The sequence below is a fragment of the Lutra lutra genome, chromosome 5 (genome assembly GCF_902655055.1).
Source record: "Lutra lutra chromosome 5, mLutLut1.2, whole genome shotgun sequence".
Classification (NCBI taxonomy): Eukaryota; Metazoa; Chordata; class Mammalia; order Carnivora; family Mustelidae; genus Lutra; species Lutra lutra.
The window spans coordinates 85,117,615-85,140,431 of NC_062282.1; the positions used below are offsets into that span (position 1 = coordinate 85,117,615).

The window sequence follows — 22,817 nt, forward strand, 5'->3', positions numbered from 1 at the left end:
TCATGCACTCATGCATTTGTTCAATAGATACTTGTTAAGTACCACTGTGTGCCAGGCACCGTGCTGGGCACTAGTGATAGTTATACAAATTGTAGCTGTATTAGGCACATCAGACCCGCCCTGCCTTAGTGGAGGTTATAAGCTAGTGGAGAAAACATATAAGGAGTAAGGAAACTATAATGCATTTGGCAGGTGCTATGAAGGGTAACAGCCTGGACCTCCTAGAAGGGCCACCAGGAGTTAGGGGAGGCTGGCCAGGGCAAGTGACACCAGAGCCGGGCTCTGAATGATCAGGAGGGTTTTGCAGGGAAAGAGAAGGTGAGCAGTGTTTCTGGCAAAGGGGAGAGCATGTGTGTGGTGCTGGTGGAGAGGAGCTATGGTGTGGAAGGAAATGCAAAGCACAGAGTACATGCAGGCAAGCAGTGACACAGGCTGAGAGCACCCTAAGAACAATGAAGCCCTTTGAAAGCTTTAGGGAGGCAAGCCACACGTGTGTGCACTAAGAATACTACTGTGGCTCCAGTATGACAAATAGAAAGGAGGTGGTCAAGACAAGAAGGAAAATGGGAGAAAACCAAAGAGACTCTTTCCACATCCAGAGAACAGAAGATGGCATCCAAAGGAGGATAACGGCAATGTGGTTAGAGGGAGGTCAAGGAATTCGAGAGATCATTGGAAATACTTAGGAGGAAGAATGACATAGGGTTTAGGGTAGATGAGCATGTGTATTGAGGGAAGTCAGGAAGGCAGGGTCAAGGATGACTCTTAAGTATTTGGGTGGGCTTTTGGAGAAAGTCACTGAAGTTGACTACAACCATTGCTACTAATAACAAAAAAGTGATAGAATGTTTATGGGTTCCTGCTAAGTGCACGTGCCTAAGTATTAAAAAGCATTATCTCACTTGAGTCTTGCAATATCCTTATTATATAGGATCTATTATTCTTAGTATATCAAGACTCAGGATAACCTGTTCAAGGGCACAAATCTGTTAATGACAGACCCAAGATTCAAATCCAACTTCTTGACTCCAGAGCCCACTCTGAACCACCACATATGACCATTATTAATTCACTGGAGAGTTTACCTCCTATGTTTAAATCAGAAGTCTTTCAGCTACTACTAACAAAACATTTGAAGGAATCTTCAATTCATTTAAGCTCTTTGAATTTCAATTTCTGTAGCCAAAATCTGTGTATTAGAATACCTCCTTTTCAATATTGATATAAAAATTAAATTGGTCTCAATACTAATAATGAGAGAGCAAGCATTTACTGAATGCCAACTATATCCATTTCGCGCTGTAAAATACTTCATGTGTGTTAGTTCATTTAATCTTCACAAAAGCCCTTGAAGTAGCTTCAATAATAATGTTACAAATGAGGCCACTGAGGCCCAGACAGAAGAAATGCCATACTCAGAGTTACACAGCTGGGGTGCAAACCTGGGTTAGCATTTCTGAAGCCTGTACTCGTCACCACTGGGTTATGCTGCCTCTACTAAGAAGTGAAATCTTAGGAAGTCCCTGATGCCCCACGAGTCTAAGGCCTGGAGTACTATATATACTCAGTGCTGGCTGCCATTTTTATTCAGTGTCAAGTTTATCAAATTTTGGTAAGTGCCAGGAACTATGTTAGGCAAACAAGATAGATATGGCCCTTGTTCTAAGGCCTTTCTTGGAATTTTGGAAAGCCATTTCTAGTCATGACTTTTTACCCCCCATTGGGCAAGGAGCACGCAGTTCAGTGTCTACATGTAAGAAACAAGTGGCTGAGAAAGTGGAGTCCAGAAGATTCTATCTAATAGACATTTGGTCACCAGAAGGCAGGGAGCACAGGTTGATGGTATTTTTTTAATTAATTTCTTTCTTTTTCAGACAGAGAGAGAGAGAGCATGGGGGAGAAGGGAAGAAGGAGAGGGACAAGCAGACTCCACACTGAACGCAGAGCCCAACACAGGGCTCAATTTCATGATCCTGAGATTATGACCTGAGCCAAAATCAAGAGTTGCACACTCAACTGACTAAACCAACCAGATGCCTCAGATTCATGGTAATTTTTAACTGGAGGAACTGTCTGAGAGCTAACCTAACCCTATAATGTCACACAGGAGCCTGAGTTGTGGAAGCATGAAGTGGTTAGGCGGCAGAAGACACTTGTGGGTTTGGTTGCATCACTCCTCTTTTCTGCAGCCCATTTCCTCTCTCTGTAAAATGGGGAGATGAAAAACGACCTTCCAGCTTCCTTCCAAGTCCACTATACTATGAATCTACATGTTCAAATCACACAGCTACCTACTTGCTCGTTAACAACATGCAGGCAAATGATATTTTTATTGGGAGTAACGAGCATTAATTAATTGTTCATGTTTGTGGATGATGTAGGGACAATTAACTACCTATGATTCTCTTTTAACTGTTTTGGCATTACGTTGATAGAACCCAAGCCTAGAATCTTCCACAGATGTTTACTATTCTTTCCAGGGAGGAGGCTTGTTTTGGTTTGCAGCCATAGGTAAGTTATCCTTTCAGTAAACATGGGAGACTGCTGGCCATTTTAAAACAAGTTTATCAAACTTATCAGATATGAAACATTAAAAATAAATAATTGTCTGGTGGCTGGGGTGACAGATTTTTAATATTTTCTTGGAATCTGCTTTCCTGTGCATAATAGCTAACATTTACCTAGCATCTGCTCTGTGCCTTTTCCAGCCTTTACCCGGATTATTTGATTTGTTCTCAAAAAAACCTACAAAGGAGAAGCTATTATATTCCCCATTTGACAAAGGAGAAAAGTAAAATTGAATGAAACTAAGGTTAGGTAACCTATTCAAAGTGACATAGAGAGTGGTGGCACCGGGACTCAAACCCAGTCTGTTCAGAGTTTATACTTTTATTCTTAGTGGAGTTGACACACAATGTTACATTAGTTTCAGGTGTACAACTTAGTGATTTGACAAAGGTACCCATCACGTTATGCTCACGCTTTTCACTGTAAGTTCCCTCTTTATGATGCCCTCAGCTTTCTATTACAAAAAGTATCACTTTCTGTGAAAAGAAATGCAAGTATTTAAAAAATAATACCTGGGGGTTTTGGTTGGTTTCAGGTTTTTTTGGTGTGTTGCTTTTTTTTTTAAATAAAGTTTATGAATTATTTTTTTAGTTTTAGTTTCATGAATTAAGTTGTGATTAAGGAACAATACTTTGAAGAGATGGCTTATCTTCAGCAAGCTATAAATGATGTATTAAAATCCATTTGCTCTCAGGTATGTCTGATGTGAAGCTGGACTTTACATGAATGTAAAATTCTGAGACATGTATGAATGGGAAGTTGTAGAAAATTAACAACAGTTTTCCTTGGGAAATAAGCACTTACTATCAATATTTGGAAGTCATTACTGCTTGGATATTGTTTGTACAGACCTGTCAGCGTGGAAACTGCCTGGTAGGTGTGATGGATGGTTTAGAGGAAGAAGCACACACTGAGAAATGACTTGTGCCAGAATTTGGAGAAAGGTTGCCTTACACTGTGATCAGGAGAAGCATTCCTGAAACAATAGTAACGACTCTTTAAAAAACGCCTGATACAATTATGGAAATGCCACGCCTGGTAAAGAGTAACATTTTTTTAAAAAAGACCCCATGTTACTTAAGCTACAGAGTGAGAGGGCACCACCAGTTCTATGAGCTCCCAAATTGAAGGGATCTCAACAATGCCTTGCAAATCGATCTCTGGGCACTAGAACCAACATTTTATAAGTTCCTGGGATGGTTCTGAGCAAATATGTGTGCACCACAGTGAGCCACAGACCATGGGCAGTTTTCTACTCTGAGAAGTAAGGTCTGAAGATTGGAAGCACTAGGTGGGAAGCACTAACCAAACAATAAAAAAAAAAGTTTGAGTTTAAAGGTGAGGTTGAATTTTCATAGTACCACTCTACAGAAGGTCGTGTTACTGAAGTTCTCCATTGAGGTGAAATGTTCTCGGCTTATGTGGACAGTCAAATGACCAGTCCTCCATTTTACTAGTACTGCTTCAAGCATCAGTGTATGCCCATCCTTAAGATCCTCTAGCAGCTTCCCTTTGTCCCCAGAATAAAACTCGATCATTTACCAAGGCTTGCAAGGCCTCACTGGAACCTGCCTCTGCTTCCCTCTATAACCTCACACTTCTCCCAGTCATCCTGGGCTACCTTCTGGTCAGACCAAGATTTCTTGTGCCTCAGGGCCTTTGCACCCACTGTTCCCTGGGTTTATTTTTTAATTTTTTTAAATTATGTTATATTAGTCACCATATCAAACATCATTAGTTTTTGATGTAGTGTTCCATGATTCATTGCTTGCGTATAATACCTGGTGCTCCATGCAATACATGCTCTCCTTAATACCCACCACCAGGCTCACCCATCCCCCAACTCCCTCCCCTCTAAAACCCTCAGTTTGTTTCCCAGAGTCCATAGTCTCTCATGGTTCATCTCCCCTCTCTGATTCCCTTTCATTTTTCCTTTCCTTTTCCTAATGCCCTCCATGCTATTCCTTATGTTCCACAAATAAGTGAAACCATGTGATAATTGACTTTTTCTGCATAGTTCCATCCATGTTGATGCAAAAGTTGGGTATTCATCATTTCTGAAGTCTGAGTAATATTCCATTGTATATATGGACCACATTTTCTTTATCCATCTGTCTGTTGAAGGGCATCTTGGCTCTTTCCAGGGTTTGGCTATTGCGGACATTGCTGCTATGAACACTGGGGTGCATGTGCCCCTTCTTCCACTACATCTGTATCTTTGAGGTAAATACCCAGTAGTGCAACTGCTGGGTCACAGGGTAGCTCCATTTTAAATTTCCCTGTGTATAAATGCTATCCCAACAAGTCTTTTGAACCTGGCTTCTATTCATTATTTGTCTTAACTCAAATGCTGCCTCTTAGAAGAGCCTCCACAGAATGACTGTTTAGGGGAGCAACCCCACCTCCTCACATGGCCACTATCATGTTACCACATTTTATATCCTTTATAACACCTGTCATCATCTGAAATTATCTTATGTCTTTGTCAGTTTGTTTACTAGTCCGTCTCACCACTAGAACGTGAACTTCATAACACTGGAGATGTTGCCGATTTTGAGTTCGGCTGTGTTTCCAACACCTGGTGCCCAATACATATTTACTGAATAAATGGTTGAATGAAATCCAATTTTCCTTTTTTTTTTTCCTCTAAGATTCATTTACTTTTTTATTTATTTTAGAGAGCAGGTGGAGGGGCAGAGAGAGAGGGAGAGAAAGAATCTCAAGTAGACTCTCCACTGAGCTGGGAGACTGACACAAGGCTCGATCTCACAATCCTGAGATCATAACCTGAGTCGAAACCAAGAGTCAGACGCTCAACTGACTGAGCAACCCAGGCACCCCTGAAATTCATTTTTCAATTTTCTTACCGCTAACCATAGTATTATAAAGGTAGCTATACTCTTCTGAAAAAAAAAAAAAAAAAGCACTACATAATAAATTAAAAATAACCATTCTAAAGAAAAAGGCTTGACACTTATTTGAAACCTTGAGCACAAGACCAAGAACCATCTAACAGTATCCATGTGCTTAATTATTTAGTCTCAGTTTTTAAATTCCATTAACAAATAATGTGGGCACTAAGTAGAATGATGCTGAGCCAGCTTATTAGTAATATAAAAAGAAAACAAAAGGCAAGTCATCTTTTTTTCACACACCCAGGCCCCAGCTTCAAGGCAACCTAGGGAAGGTTGGCATTTGGGTTTGCCTGAACCAGATGTTTTACAAAGAACAAGCCAATGAACCTCCACTCTTTGCCCAGTGATAGCAAGAGAAGTGGCGAGACCACCTCTTGCTTCTTCCATAGAGGCTGCCATGTTGGGACCACCAGGAACTGCGCCCCCTTCCCCGATGCACCCAGATTCTACTGTGGTGTCCGCCACTCAGAGATGGCCGTCCTAGACTATGCTCAGATGCAAGCCTGATCTGTGAAGCCACTTAGCTGATCTCGTTCTCTGTGGTAGTGTCGGTTTAGAAGGCATGTGACTCCCATTGAGGCCGAGGGGCTTCTAGAGAAATTTTCTAAGGACATCTGTGGGGAAAGTCTTTGCTGTTTTGTTTTGTTGAAGCCAAACAACCTTTCATTAGATACTGTCGCGTCTATCTGAGTGTGACACCCACAATGACAGCAATTATTTTGGGACAAAGCTGATGTTCCAAGGGCAGCCAGGCAGGAAGATGGCATGAGTGCCCCATGCTGTACTTCAGCCAGGGAACTAATGAGCTTAGGGGGTTCCCTGCCTCAGGTCTTACGTGAAAAATTGGATTACCACCATAACCACTGAACTGGAAGGCTCTTTGCTTTTGACCTTGGCCCCTAACCATATGATACTGACCTGCTGTTAGAAAGAACGTGGTATAACAGGGGTTCTGTCCCATTTAGGCAGAAGAGCAGGCCCTTCCAATGGTTTGGAAGGCCCCTGCTTGCGTTCACCTGCCATCCCCTCTGCTCCCATCTCTCACAGCTTCCTCCTTGGCTCATTCAACTTCAGCCACTACTAGCCTCATATCTAGTCCTTGAACTTACCAGAGAAGCTCTTGCCTCAGGGCATTTGCATTGGCTGTTACCTCTACCTGAAACTCTCCACCCCAGATATCCAGGACTTGATCTGCCTTTTTCACATCATTGGTCAAATGTTATTTTTTGCACCAAGGCTTGACCCTCCTATTTAAAAGAGAAAACCCACACCCCTCCACCCCTACTGATTTATTTTCCTCTACTGCACTTACATCTGTATATTTTATATTCTACTGATTAATCTATTGTCTATCTTCTCCGCTATTGAATTCCCAGGGCCTCGAATACCTAGGACACAGTAGGCAAATATCTATTCGTGGGTATTTGCAGAAGTAAGGAAGGGAAAATAATTCTTTTACCCTTCTAGGTATTTTGAAATTAATTTTCTATTGCAGCCAAAATCATCTTGAGTGATGGATTTCCATTGCAGTGCCTTATAACCAGTGCCCAGCATTTTGAAGACAGTCAACCATGTTTTAATTCAGAGTCAGTGCTTCTAGAACAGAGTAACCCTCACCCAAAGCCATCAATCCATATTGTGTAGTGAAAGATGAGAAGTAGAAAAATCACCTGTTTATGATTCAAAAGTTTGCTTTCTGGTCTCCATGAGACCTTGGGCAATTTAAAATTTATCTCTATCTGCCTTAATCTCCTCATCTCTCTGAGGAATAACCTATCTACTACCTGTAATATCTATACTATCTCTTTTATCTCTGTAATGTGGGATTTTTAAGACCTATTCTAGTTATCTCCCCTGGGGGTTATAAGAAATAAATGACCCATATGTGTTAAAAGCAGGAAAGTGCTGTGTATATTTGTACAGTATTGTTTTGAATGAGCTCTTTTATTCTCTGGAAAGCATTCATTATTGTTGTGTTAATAGTAATACTGATTTTTTTCATTTGGTGACATTTATTACTTACCAAAGGCTATATTCATTCAATAAGTATTCACTGAGCCCCTACGCGGTGCCAGGCTACTTTCCCAGGAGCGTTCAAACACCAACTGAAGTCAGACAGGTGTATTACGAGAAAAGTGGTTAAAATTTCAGAGCCTCAATTATCTCCACTGTAAAATGAGGGTAAGTTGCCTGGGCATTGTTGTGACATTGTTGAAATGGGATAATATACTGAAAGTTACTATTATAAAATCTGGCTTAGTGAAGTCTGATTAAATAGAATTATCTTTTTTATTACTTTACCATGGCCAGGCCTTGTATAGTATTTTCAAAGATCTTATTAACAAAGCCTCTCAACATCATCCCAAGATAGCCCAGAAAAGATGAGTAATTAGTCCAAAGGACTAGATGAGCCCTACCTAAACTAGGGTCTGTATGCCTAAAAAAGCCTAACTAGTTCCTATTCCTTCTTTAGGTCTCAGATTGGCTGCCAGCTACTCCAGTGAGCTCTCCTTCTCTTTCCTCTACCCCACTGTGGGTTGGGTTGTGTGATCTCACTCTTTTTCGAGCACTTTCTGTACTCACACCGGATTGTCATTGACAACCACTTGTTGAGATCTCTCCAGGAGAGTATAAACTGCTTAAAGGGGGGTGGGGGAGAACAACAGGGTAACAATGTCTCGTTCACTCAGCCCAAGGCCTGACACATAGTAGGTGCTCTATAAATATTTGTTTTTTAAACACATTTCATGTGGTTGGCATTCGGGCATGGGTGAAATGAACAGCCATAAAACCTTTTCGCTTTCTTGGCCTGGAGCGTGTTTAATTACCTAATGCTTACAAAGAGAACAGGATGTTTGACTTTTGTCCTGCGCAGAGTGCCTCCCCTCCCCCACAGAGCCTTGCTTCCCGGGAGTCCACTAGGCAACCCAGGCTGCCTTCAGAGTACCACAAGACTGCAGCTCTCTGCACCAAGGTGGCTTCCAACACAGCTGAGAAAAGTGCTTTCCTCTTATGGTAACTTGTTCATAATCAGACCAGTTTTGCTTCTAGTGGATTGGAGCCCTGCCCCAAATAAAGTTACTTAGGAAATCCCTTTGTGGGCTACAGATGCATAGAGGAGATCCAAGCTTCCTTCTGACACATAGAGGAGGGGTTTTTACTCCCTTCAGTGCCTGGGGCAGAGCTAGGATATGCAGTAACCTTGTATTTGCTGGCATTCTGGTTTCCTTTAAGAGCACTCCAAACATGCTCCGATGTCTCTCTCTCTCCCTTCTGATATAAGGAAAGAAGGACTAGAATTTCTCAGTGGATCTCTTGGATCAACCCCTGTTAGAATTACCAGGGATGCCTGTGAGTTTTTTTACTCCATCCCAGCTGCTGGGAATCAGAATCCCTAGGGGTAGGACCTAGGAATATGCTTTTTAACACCCTCCCAGCTTATCTGCATGCACAATGAGGTTTGAAAATCATTCAGTCACCTAAGTTCACTAGCTGGGTAGCTGAACCCAGTTTCCGATTAGTGCCTGATGAATAATCTTATGTTGGTGGCCTGGCCTGGTCGATCCAGAAAGCTTCGGTCCAAACCAACAGCCCTTCCTCCTGAAACTAGAGTTCTTACCACAGCCTTCACTACACCCTGTCTCCGAGAGCAGGAGAAGCAAGCAAGCAAGGCTCCATTTTCTACCTCTTAGGCTAAGATCTGTGGTGTAACATTCTAATCACTCTATGCCTTGTAGGTTGCACAGACAGCTGAGAAAGGTTATTTGTCAGTCACTGACTTCTCTCTATAAAACGAGAAGGTCACAGTCTTTACACTGCTTTGAGACAACCCAATCAGAGTTATTTATTGATTTATTTACAACAGCAGAAAGTCACAATCCCTGAAGGGAAACTGAAAGATTCCCCAGACCCCTGCATTTCTCAGGGCAAAGATCAGATGTTCCCTGCAAACGTGTTAGGTGGAGGACTTCCCTTTGCAAGGAAGCCACCCACCAACATCAGCTTTTCGTTGAGGGTCTATGGCACGTGCCTCATGGGAGCAGCCAGATTGGTATTTTTCTCTCATTAGAAAATGGAATCGAAGGGGCGCCTGGGTGGCTCAGTGGGTTAAGCCGCTGCCTTCGGCTCAGGTCATGATCCCAGGTCCTGGGTTCGAGCCCCGCATCAGGCTTTCTGCTCAGCAGGGAGCCTGCTTCCTCCTCTCTCTCTGCCTGCCTCTCTGCCTACTTGTGATTTCTCTCTGTCAAATAAATAAATTAAAAAAAAAAAAAAAAAAAGAAAATGGAATCGATAGAATGCCTCATCCATTCCCCTATGTGAGCCCCATCATTTTGGAGGGAGGGGAAGGAGAGAAGGTTATGCCTGTGGAGCACATCAGAATGGGTATCATGGTTATCATGGTTATCACCCATCAATAAGGGGGAATGACCCATGTGGACAGATACTGCAGAACTGCAGGTTGAGGAACAAACAAAATACCTTAGAATCATAGCATCAGGAGGAAGACGGCCACAGAAATCCCATCAGATAATTCTGATCTCTTCCCCACAGAATCACGCGCCAAATCTGAAGACACCATCTCAAGTCCAGAGTAAGCAGTTTCCACCCCGGAAAGTGCCCCTGTGACGACACCATGGAGAATGCCTCATGATGAAATCGGACGTGTAATGTACATGCTGCACAAATCAGATACAAGAGCAACACATGCTGAACCTCTCAACGTGTAAGTGTCTTATAAGGACTCCACTAAGTGAACAGGCTTAGAAGTCACCCTAACCCTAGCAAAACGGGAAGCTTTACACCACTGACGATTGTGGGTTGCATGATGTATGTGAGCCATCCAGGACAGTGGGTCCAAAGACCACAGATGTGCTGATGCCTCCCTCATTTCAGTCTTGCCTCCAACTCCCATTCTCTCTCTGAAGAGCCACACTCATGGATACAACTTTCTTCTTGGCGTCTACCCCTGAGTGTCTTACGAACATTTCATGCTGAATATGTGCAAAATGAAGCTCATAATTTTTCTCCCTCGGGGAGGTCAGGACATGCTGGTCCAAAATATGCTGCTTTGGTATATTGACTATTTTGAACTAAAGATGTTTAAAAAATAGTATATGTAGGGAGCGCTTTCACAGAATTCCCCTTATCTGTCTATAGACAGAGTCTCCAAAAGGAACTCAGCTGTCACAAATCCTCTCTCTGGAAGTTTCTTCAACCAGGGAAGATGGACTCTTATTCTGGGAAAGACTAGAGCAGACACCACCCCTGGACAAACTAGGCCACAAGCTATCACACCTGCCATCTATTGTTTAAAAGGCCCATTCCTATTTCCTAAAAGTCATTTTCTTTCCTCTAAGAGGAGTACCTCTCTCCTTCCTTCCGCTGTTCAGATGATGTATGAAAGCTCATATCTCAGTGTCTTTCTGCATATTCATGTTTTTCCTGTGATGTCTTTATGTACGTAACATTAACAATAATTTTATGTACGCTTTCTCCTATTAATCTGCCTATTGCCAGTCTCACAGACTGATCTTTTGAACCTCAGAGTCGGGGAGAGAATGTCTTTCTTTCTCCACACCCCAAACATGTTTTCTTTCCAGGTTTCCCAGGCTCTGCAACAGGTGCCAAGACACCACCCAGTCACTCAAGGCCAAAACCTGGGAGTCATCTTAATTCCTTATGATATCCCTCCCCAAAAATCCAGTCCATGATCTCCAAAATATGTCTGGAATCTCTTCTCTTCTCATTGTCTGTACCTTCTCTTCTCTAATAAAGCCATGCTGTCTCTCAATGGAATTCTAAGAATTTATTAAAATGGTATAAATTTAGTCCTTAAACTCCTTCAAGGACAAGGAATCCCATTATTCTCAAAATAAAATCCAGACTCTGTGAGGTGACCTAAAAGTTCCTGTGATCTAGCTCTGTCCTACCTCTTTGGTAGGATGCCCACGACCATAGCTTTCTCCCACCCAGCTCCTGTCACATTGAGTGTGCACTCCTTTGTGTTTCAAAAACACCATCTTTTCGATGGTGCTGGGCCTACATGAGTACTTGTTTTATTAATTCCTACAGTGACCAAGGCATGGTTCTTTGAACACTGGCCCATTCCATTTCCTCAGACCTCGGCTCAGGTGCCACCTCCTCAAAGAGACTTTTCCCGGCGCCCTGTACTGAAGTGATTTCCTCCACAACTCTCTCAAGCAACCTGTTTACATCTTTCCTAGTGTTCATCAAAACCTCAGGTGATCTTTTGGTTTTATACATTTTTTACTGGCTAAGTCTTTCATTATAAAGTATTTTTCTTCTTACCTGTACATCATATAAATAATTAGATATTTTAAACAACTCAGCACATAGAAAATGTTCAGTAATTATGATTAGTTACTGTGATTATATCATTGGGATATACCTCCATTTTCTATGTGCCGTGTTGTTTAAAATATCTAATTATATTCTAATAACTATTCCTCAGCTAGATGTTTTTATCTCAATTTTCCATATTAGGAATGGAATAATGAAAAATCTGAGATAACTTGGTCTTTGACAAGAAGCAGCAAGGCCAAAATTTAACCAGGTATTTTATTGTAAAACATAGGCTCTTCATCAGGCTACAACGTAAGTTTTCCTGCACAAATGCAAGGTAGCTATTAAGCATGTTCGTAGCAGTGTTATTATAAACACTGAATGACAATTGAGGAAAATAAATTAGGGCATATCTACTGTTCATAATATGAAATATGGTCACTATATATTGTTAAGTTAAAATATCTATTAATAATAATATAATAAAATATCTATTAATAAAATAGTATTTCCATTATGACCTTTTTGGTTATATATATGTATGTATGTATGTGTGTGTATATATAAATATTTTGTTCATTATAAATTAAATTAACCAGTCCCCTTTGCAGTTTCTGGCACATGGCACTTGTTTGTTGACTGAATTAATTGACGAATGTACATAGCCCAGAGACTAGAAAAAATATGCCACAAACTTTAGCAGTATTGATCTGTGGATTGTGAGAATATGAATGAAATTTCTTTTTTTTTTTAGTTTTATTTCAAATTCTCTAGACTGAGAACATACATTCTAGTAATATAAAAGGGAAAGAATCAATGTTGTATTTTAAAAAATTGTTTAGGTTCTATCTTGAATGACTTCTTCCCATTAAGTTTATCTTTGTATCCCAAAAATATCAGATTTCTACTTCTTTTGTACTCAAAGCACTTTAGTTTTGAGTCAAAGCACTTCTTTAGCTCACTTTGCCTTGTATTACTTTTACTGATATGATGCCTAATTCTTAGGTACCAATTCCTTTCCCCCCATAAATGGTGCATTCCTTGAGAATTTGAACTATATTTTATTTATCTTTATTACCCTTTCATTTTCTAGGGCAGTGCTATGGATATAATAAAAACTCAGTCAATGTTTAGTGTTGGGCTCATAGTATTATTTATCCACTATCCTACTGAATAATTTGGAATATGAAAAATATTAGCCTATTAGCAGTTACCTAAGATACACATTTAATTAAATTAGCAATAACAGTGCCATGCTGAGCCATATTAGAACCTGAAGTAAAGGAAAAATAAATCAGTAATGCTGTTCCTGTCTTTATGTAATATTTTGATACTTTATCATGAATTTTTTGTATTAGTTCAGTTTTCAAAAATATTGCATTAAAGTATTTATCTTTATTTCTATCACTTCACCTAGCCTATGCCCTACTTTTATAATACAGTATTAGCAGGTTATGCAATCTAAGCATCTTATAGCAATCTAGACACTGTATGTATTATATGTATATTTATACTATATACATATAGAATTATTTATAAAAATACACATGACAGGTATATATGTGTTGTGTGTGTGTATATCTATCTACCTATATGATATATCTACACATAACTTTATTCAGCTAGCACTCACTGCCATTCTAAAATGGATGTCTGTATTAACTCTATTTTGCATACAAAGAGACTTAAGCACAGAGACATTAAGTGACTTTGCCAAGGTACCAGCTAGAAGAATTTATCAAACACAGCACCAAAAGAACAAATAATCCAATCAAGAAATGGGCAGAAAACATGAACAGACATTTCTCCAAAGAAGACAAATAAATGGCCAACATATGAAAAAATACTCAATGTCACTCGGCATCAGGAAAATACAAATCAAAACCACAATGAGATATCTCTTCACACCAGTCAGAATGGCTTAAATCAGCAAGTCAAGAAATGACAAGGCGCCTGGGTGGCCCAGTCAGTTAAGTGTCTTGCCTTCAGCTCAGGTCACAATCCCAGGGTTCTAGGATCGAGTCCCACATCTGGGTCCCTGCTCCACAAGGAGCCTGCTTCTCCCTCTCCCCCTGCCCCTCCCCCTGCTCATACTCTCTCTCTCTTCCTGCCAAATAAGTAAATAAAAACTAAAGAAGAAGGAGGAGGAGGAGGAGGGGAATGGGGAGGGAGAGGAGCGGGAGGAGGAAAGCAGGAGAGGAGGAGGAGGAGAAACGACAGATTCTGGCAAGGATGCAGAGAAAGGGAAATCTTCTTAAGCTTTTGGTGGGAATGCAAGCTGGTGCAGCCACTCTGGAGAACAGTATGGAGGTTCCTCATAAAATTGAAAATACAGCTACCCTATGACCCATAATTGCACTACTGGGTATTTACCCCAAAGATACAAATGTAGTGACCTGAAGGGGCACCTGCACCCCAGTGTTTATAGCAGCAATGCCCACAATAGCCAGACTATGGAAAGAGCCCAGATGTCCATCAACAGCTGAATGGATAAAGAAGACATGGTGTATATATAATATATATATCATATATGTGTGTTAGTATCCAATCTGATTCTCCTCTTAAAAAATATTTATCACTTTCTTCACCATTTGAAGTGGTTTTTCCTGACAAAAGTTGGCAGTGATTATCATTCTGACTCAATGAACAGTTAGTTTAAGTATGCTACTTACTCATTATGGACAACCATGGCAACCATGTGAGCCCATCCTCGGCTCACCTACATCCAGGATGATCATCTAAGAGCTTGCATGGAAAATGCAGATTCCTGGGCCTCCCTCCAAACTACTAAGTAAGAACCAGTCTTCAGAACAATGTTTAAAGAGCTGAGGTTTTCCCATCCCACAGACTGGGTTGAAACCTAACTCAGACATTTATTAGCTCTAGAGCCTTTGGCAAAGGACTTGGTCTTGTGTGTGTTTCTGTAGCTTCAGTATCCTCATAGGTAAAGTAGGAATAAAAATACCTACCTCTCATAAGGTTTCCATGAGGATTGGATTAGAATGAAGGTCTAATTACTATGATACTTATCACAGTTTACAAATACAGAGTACTTTCAAACTGTCAGCACTGTGGTAAATGCTGTACCTACATTACCTTATTAACTTCTCCCAAGCACTTAGCAGGGTCCTTACCACACAGCGAGTACTCAAGAGCTAGAGCCTGAGTAGCCACACAGATCATCGTAATTGGTGGGGAGCCAGTCACAAACACAAGATTTAGGTCCAGAGGCTGAGAGATGGATAACCCAGAACAGGTCAGCCAGGCTGGTGGTCCCCAAAGCCAGTCTACTGCATCAGAATCATCTAGGCAAGCTCATTAAAACACATGGTCCTTGAACTTCTAACTCAGTAGCTCTTGGGGGACCTGGAAGTCTCTATTGTTTAAAAAAGCAGAAAAGATGGGGGGCCTGGGTGGCTCAGTGGTTTAAAGCCTCTGCCTTTGGCTCGGGTCATGATCTGGGGGTCCTGGGATCGAGCCCCACATCGGGCTCTCTGCTCAGCGGGGAGCCTGCTTCCTCCTCTGTCTCTGCCTGCCTCTCTGCCTACTTGTGATCTCTCTCTCTCTCTCTCTGTCAAATAAATAAATAAATAAATAAATAAATAAATAAATAAATAAATCTTTTAAAAAATAAAAATAAAAAACAGAAAAGATTTTGAATTGTGGTCAAGATTTAAAGCGATTAGTTAACCTGAGCTGCCGATTTCTTGAAATTCCTGAAGTGAGGGCATAAGTCATTTTTTTTCTCCTTGCCTTTTTCATCTACAAGGCCTAGGATAAGGCTGCCGCATAGAAGTGCTCAGAAATATTTTGGATCCGATGAGCATAAAATGGGCCTAACAAAGCCTGTTTTATCTACTTCCCAGGGGCTTTATGAGAAGTATTTGTAAAGCTCCAGTTTATAGTGCACCTAAGAAATAGAAGATGTCATAGGGTAGTGTAACTTTATAGATTTAGTTATTAACTTCTTTTACTATGCCTTCTCTCACCCTTTTAACAGAAATCATTTGGTTTGGCGGTATCCCCCATTACAGTGGGTTTCTAAAAATAAAGTATAGCAAAATTACAGATAAAACACCTCCTCCAAATTACTCAAAATAATTTTTACTCAGAATTAAAATGCTACAGAAGGAGCCAAAATTCCACATGCATATAGGCATGTTAGTTTCCATATTGAAGTTCAACCCTGTCAACTCTTCACTGCCTCATTCACTTCTCTTAGCTTTAGACCCATCTTACAGTACATCGGTTAACTGTACCTACAGTCTGTTTCAGGCACCCCCATTGCGTTCCACTAGACCAGCGAGCCTTCCAAGGACACCCAGTGGGGCCATTCTAGCTCCTTCCAGTTGCCTATTATTCAGCTATTTTCAAATGCAGACATCCTTTGGGAGAGTTCTGGAAGTCTCCAAGCTCGGGCTTATGAGGGAAGAGAGTGGAGAGATGGAGAAACAAGTTCTTCAGGACAAGGGAAATGGATGCATTATCCCAAGTAAAGAGCCTACAATAGGAAAATCTCCTGAGAGCCAGGAAGGCAGTCATATGCTGATCCTGGGACTCAGTGTAGACACAGCTCATAAGACTAGACTTGAATTCTTCACTCTCCCTGTGGGCTTCCTCTACCGAGAAGCAAGTGATCTTCAACAGAGAATGGAAGGAAGAGATTAACCTCTGACCATGCAGCCATGCTTGGCCTCACAGTCCTCCAGAGCTGACAGACAGTCCTGAAACATGACTTGACTGAGTACAGCCTTTCTCTCGGCCCAAACCTATCTCACTGAAAGTTCACTTCAGTGCTGCATCATTGGTGGGAACAAAATAAGGTTTAAAAGAAAAAAAGGGTAGAAAGAAATCATTAAATCTATTTCTAGCCCAGAAGGCTATTCCGGGATGTGTGGGACCTTACATTCACGGACACACAGATAAATGTTTTCAAATCTGAAACCAGCACAAACCCCCAAGGAGGCAAGAAAAGGAGGGGAGGAAACTTTTCCTACCTTCTGTGGCTCCAATTTCGATGGTGCCTTTCACTTGGCTGAAGCACCATAGTGTGTCCTGGGTGAGCGTCCCAATTCCTGAAAACAACACAAGGAGACACTTCAGCTTAGGTAAGAGTTCCTGTTGTCCTTAACAGGCCAACAGGGAGGGAGACACATTTCTAAAAGGAGGCTTGCCCACCGGGTATCATCCCGTTGGAGAGGAGACCCTAACGAGCGCTGGGAGAAGGGCCCGACTGCGAGCAGCACGTCCTGCTGTGAATCACGGCTCTGTCCCCTCCATCTGACCACGCCACCACCAGGACTATGGAGCAATCGGAGTTGGTCCCTTCTGCCCCTGGCAGCGTCCTAGCGCAGGCCTGCAGTCACACCCTGTGTGACTGCCCCTTTTCATGGGAATACTAATGCTTTCGATTGTTTTCCTTCTGTGGTGGTGGGGAGGAGAAAGAGGCAGTTCGTTAGAGGAGAGAGGAAAAGAAAGACAACTTTTTTTTTTTTTTTTTTAAACTGGTTTCCCAGCTTGCCCAGCTGAATGGCCAGTAAGGGGTCAGACACTCAGAACTTGCATCTCTCTTGTTCACTTCTTGACTGCTTGCCAAAGTCTGAGCTGACTGCAGAGGAGAGGAAAGCAAAAACAGGTTAGGGACGGGGGCGGGGGGCTGACGGCACTGTGGAGTCAGTGCTGACAAATGTGACCTACTTTGTTGCATGGGGATTTCTGTCTCAAATGTGAACCGAACCTTTGGCGGGGGAGGGGTTAAATTCTCCGGCTTTTCTGGCTTCTGGTTTCTACAAATGTATGTATCCAATTTGAATGCATATGCTAATATATCTACAAATATATTTGTTAATGTATGTATTCAAGTCAGAACAGTCTTTTTCAGAGGACTTCTCAATTGCCGTGGTGCCAATTCGCCTTCTCGACAGCCTGGCTGATCCCGTCAGTTCGACTTAGGTTTTAAAGTTAAGAGGAATATTTCAAAATCAAATTGGGGGAAAGGCTATCAATTTAAGAATGATTATATGAATAGGGGAAAAAAAAGTATCAAAGCCAAACTGATCTTTTCAAAATGCACAAAGAACTAGAACTCAGTAGCCATCCCCAGTGTCAGAGGCAGAATTTCCCTGAACTGAAACCTTCACGTGAGAGGGGGGCTGGGCCCCACGTGCTTTTCTCACTGGGGGTGACCTCACATTTGAAGGAGGCTGCATAGGGTCACTATTAAGAGCACACATGTGGGGCGCTTGGGTGGCTACATTGGTTAAGTGTCTCCCTTCAGCTCAGGTCATGTTCTCACGGTCCTGGGATTGAGCCCCTCATCAGGCTCCCTGCTCAATGGGGACTCTGCTTCTCCTCTGCCCTCCCCGTTCATTCTCTCTCTCTCAAATAAATAAAATGTTTGAGAATCTCTCTCTCGCCCTCTCCCCCTCCCCCTGCGCCCTCTCTCTGCCAAATAAATGCATCTTTTTAAAAAAGTGCTTAACCCAATCAAGCAACTTAATAAATGATATTATTATTGACAAAGATCCTAAACTGTTCAATAGTAAAAAAGAAGAATATTCGCTCAGCAATTTTCAGTTAGTTATGACAAGTCAAGTACAGTGCTAAGCACTTTGCATAGATGATCCCTTCTTACCCATGTTACAGGTGAAGAAACAGAGACCCAGGAAGTGTTGGTAACTCATTGAAGGTCACACCTAGGACACAGCAGAGCTGGGATTTCCACCCAGGCTGTCTGAAGCCCAGTTTCCCCGTGTGCTGAGCTCAGCCTGCCCATTTAACAGTTAGGGCTCTGAGACCCAGAGAGCCTGCGCAACTTAAAACGTAGTCACAGTTGGAGGGCTAAGCTGGAATCCAGTATCCCATGTCAGTTATCAAAATCCCTATGTCTCCTTGAAGGCTACACGGGACTAAAATGTCCCAATAAAATTAGCAGCTAGGAGAGAGAAAGGTAGGAATCTGGCAACATTTGTTAGAGGCTACTGCTGATCACTTCTTGCAAGTCTACCGCTGGGCTTGGATTTCAGCATGAGGCATGCTCTGGTTGAGTTCTTACTCTTCCTGTGAGCTCTCGCTGGCCCTCTCTCCACTGCCAGTCCTGCAGGTGAAGCTGTGATGGCCTCAGTTCTAACGGTCTGCCTGGTGTTTGTCCTGGCACAGTTCCTGTATCACTAGTTATAACTCTGGGTGCAGGCACTATACTCATCACAAAGCCTGCAAAGTAAGCAGACACACACCCCCCCACTTAAGCAGACGGAGATGAGCCTCTGTGTAGGGATTCTCATTGCTTCAGGGAATTTTAGCTCTAGAAGAAAACTTGTCTATGTGTGGAACCAACTTATTTCACATTTGGAAAATTAAGTTATAGAAAATTACCAACTTGCTATGAGTCACAGAGAAATCATGTGGCCAATTTGCTGCCCGTGACAGCTCTGACCATCATCCCGAGATAGGCTGCCTGGGCCAGTGAGTTCCGTTGATTAGAGCTCAACTGATTAGTTTGAGAAATCAAGGCAGCCAAAGCTTTTGTCAGTTTTCTTGTCCAGGGCAGTATTTGATTGGACCCAGTTTCTGTCTCCCACCATGATCATGGCCAAATGATGCCATCAATGATCTCAAGAGAGTTTGGGCTGTGCCATCTCTGTCCTAAAAGTGCCAAAGAGCAGGTGGAAACTCAAATGTCAAATGGGTTAGGATGTACATGTAAAAAGCTGGCCAAGAGTAGGGTACTCAGAGGAGCGGACATGAATCGGTGATCAGCTCTGGAAGGGTGGAATGGTGGACATGGAGAACCCAAGCCTTGTCTAAAAGGAGCAGCAGCTACTCAGATCCAGCTGAAAACTGCCATGGAGGATTCCAGCCTAGTTTTATCTAATTGGCTTTTTCCAAGAGAAGCCATAAATCAAGATTATTGTGTGAACACTCCTAATTTTTAAATGGTGTCAATCAATTAAAATTAGAACATTATGTGGCTCATACAACACAGGGCAAACACATCACATCTGCAGGCTGAAAATGGTCTTTGTGCCACCAATTTGCAAACCTCTGGCTAGAATATGTGAGCCGAAAGACACCTTAGAGAATACATTGCCCATCTTTACCATTTGGCAGATCAGGAAGCAAAGCACCCAAATGAGAAAGAACTCCCAGCATGGTAGAGTTATTTTATCTGCAGACTTAGGACTCAAAGGTGACAATTCTAATTCTTATACCAGATTTCCTTTTACCTCCAAACTACCACCCATGGTGATGGTTTGGTGAGATTTCTGTCTAGATTTAATGAATGCTCTTCAGGGAAGTGTATTTGACTGCTAAAGTGGATGACCGAGAGAATTAAGCTGACATAGTGAGGAAGGAAAATTTGTTTCTCTTAAATTACGGACTGTGACAGCTTCCCTAAACGCCAGTGCCAAATGACACTCCAGTTGCTATGGTAACGGTGTCAATAAGCAACATTCTCTATGAGGAATCTGATGCAAATACAGTAACTAAACATCTTGGAAGACGCTCATTTCTCTGTCCCCACAGCTATGGCTCAGGAAAGTCCTGAGTCTCATCTACTGAAAGGCCAGCAGGTCGACCCACTGAAGGCATACACCTGTCTTCTTCCTAGGATTGTGTAATAGCTGATTTCTGAATCTGCTCAGACCTTGGAGATCATTTGGTCCAATTGCCTCATTTGAAAGCAGAGGACACAGAGGCACAGAAGGGGCATGGCCATGCAGGGAGCTGACAGCAGCTTTGGAACCAGATCCCAGGGCTTCTATGCCCAGCACAGGCTCTTCTCCTTGTCCTGCCCCAGCAGGGCCCTTCAGAGTTGAGGCTGGCCTTTGTGCTACCTCTTCTGTGCCAACTTGGCTGTGTGAATACAATGAACAGAGGGTGGGACACACAGAAAATAAAGCTCCTTATTGATGGGGAGGCCCCTGTAAAGAGTTGTTTTCAGGGACTTGGCATCAGCAGTGTGCTCCTCTCTGCAGAGAGAGGGAGAGAGAGAGAGAGGTGATCCTTGCCCAGAGAAATTTTTTCTGAGAAGAAAGTGTTTGGAAATTGGCTATAATATAAGCTGTAGATGTGCCTTCAGCTCCTTAGAAGGAGCTTACAATTATGCAAGCCTCTGTGAGTGTGTTGTTACGATACCATGAGAACTTAAGACAGGCACTCAGGATGAATGGACATCTTGATAAAATACCAGCTCCAACTTGGTTTAAAAATCTTTCTACTGAAGATGCCAGATTTCAAAGAGAAGAGACACAGCTGCACCAGAGAGTGTGACAAACAAGGGCTTTCCATACTTAAAGTAATAAAAGAGAGACTTTCGTGTTTTGTTTGGTTTTGTTTTTTTCACTCCCTACCTCAGTGCCTTGTATATGGCTCAGCTTTAGCAAGTGCTGCTCTGTTTAGTAAAGACTGGTTACTTCTATGTCCCCAGATTGACAGCAAGCTCATGAAAAATAGGAGCAAGCAGCAAAAAGAAATAGGTCAGATTTTCAATCAAATGTTTCCCTTTCTTTGCACCAAAATGAATCAACCGTTAGAGAGATTACACTAAAATCATCATTGGACGGAGCCTGCTATATTTAGTTCACTGGATGAATCCAAAGGACAGTCAAGCAAATTGTTAACTGGCTAAACTCTTTCAACAGTCCCTCTGATGAAGGAAGAAAGAGAAAGGAAGTGGAAGAAAGTGGCTTCTTGGACTGATTAATAGGAAAATATAATCAACAGGGCTCCATGGAGGCGATCCAACATATGAGTGAGGAAATCTTGGGCTTCTGGGACAGAGCACAGCTACTCACTCTTTATCACTTTCTTGATCCTGCGTCCTCAGAATTCATTTGCTGAACAAAGAAAAGGAGTTTTACACTCTCAAATAAGTAATAATGCTGCGAGATGCCTCACTGGAAACTTCACTCTATCTTTTTTTTTAATTCAAGTTAGCTAACATATAGTATAATATTGGTTTCAGGAGTAGAGTTTAGTGAGTCATCACTTACATATAAAACATAGTGCTCATCCCAACAAGTGGCCTCCTTAATACCCATCATGCATTTAGCCCATGCCCTCACCCACCTCCTCTCCAGCAACCCTCAGTTTGTTTTCTGTAATTAAGAGCAAAATAAGTTAGTCAGTGAAAGACAAATATCATATGGTTTCACTCATCTGTGGAATTTAAAAAACAAAACAGAAGAACACAGGGGAAGGGAAGGAAAAAATAAAGTAAGGTAAAAACAGAGAGGGAGGCAAAGTGTAAGAGATTCTTACATATAGAGAAACCTCATTATTTTACAAAACAAAGGAAATGGAGGTGCCAAACATCCTCAAGATTGATGCAAATATTTGTATGTTACATACTGAAAAGGTAAGAGGACAATTGTTACTTCTCACCCAATGCATCCAATCCTGTCAATCTATTTTTGTCTTTAGTGTTAAAGTGTGTCTCCTGTAGACAGCCTATACTGGGATTTTTTTTTTTTAATTCAGTCTGAAAATCTCTGCCTTTCAATTGGAGTGATTATAACATTCACAATTATTGTGCTTACTGAAATAAGTTTGAATCTATTATGTCATTTCCTATTTGTTTTCTTCTGGGTTTTGTTTTCTTTCTCCATTTTTCTGCCTTCTTTTGCTTTGTGGGATATTTTCATGATGTTATTTCATCTAATTATTTTAGTATTGAGTTATACTTTTTAGTTTTGCTATTCTAATGGTTGCCACTGGCTTTATAGTAAACTTAAACTATCAGTCTGCTATTTAGTAATTTTACACCACTTCACACATAGTGCAAAACCTTAAATAGTATATTTCCATTTCTCTTCACCCCAATGCCATGATATTGTTCCTCCATAGTCTACTTTCATGTTATAAACCTCATACTTTATTATTTTGTTCAAATAGTCGATTATCTTTTACAGTGATTTAAATAATAATAAAAAACTTTCATTTTTACCATATGGTAACAACTTCTGATTCCCTATTTTTTTTTTCAACTTCTGGTACCCTTAATGTCTTTCCTCACTTCTATATTTCCAC

At 41.6% G+C, this 22,817-nt stretch overlaps 1 protein-coding gene across 2 annotated transcripts in view; it reads right to left on the minus strand.

Moving 5' to 3' along the window:
* The window catches only part of PPP2R2B (protein phosphatase 2 regulatory subunit Bbeta), a 456,957-nt gene extending 439,813 nt beyond the window's left edge, over nucleotides 1–17,144 (minus strand). Inside the window, exons 1-2 of one of the 2 annotated variants that reach the window (XM_047731093.1) lie at nucleotides 16,965–17,144; nucleotides 16,784–16,861 (exon numbers count right to left, since the gene is read on the minus strand). In XM_047731093.1, coding sequence (XP_047587049.1) covers nucleotides 16,784–16,861; nucleotides 16,965–16,974 — 88 coding nt within the window. In that variant the 5' untranslated portion in view covers nucleotides 16,975–17,144. The remainder of the gene's footprint in view (nucleotides 1–16,783; nucleotides 16,862–16,964) is intronic. The other variant, XM_047731088.1, reaches the window with a different exon arrangement.
* Nucleotides 17,145–22,817: the final 5,673 nt, after the last annotated feature.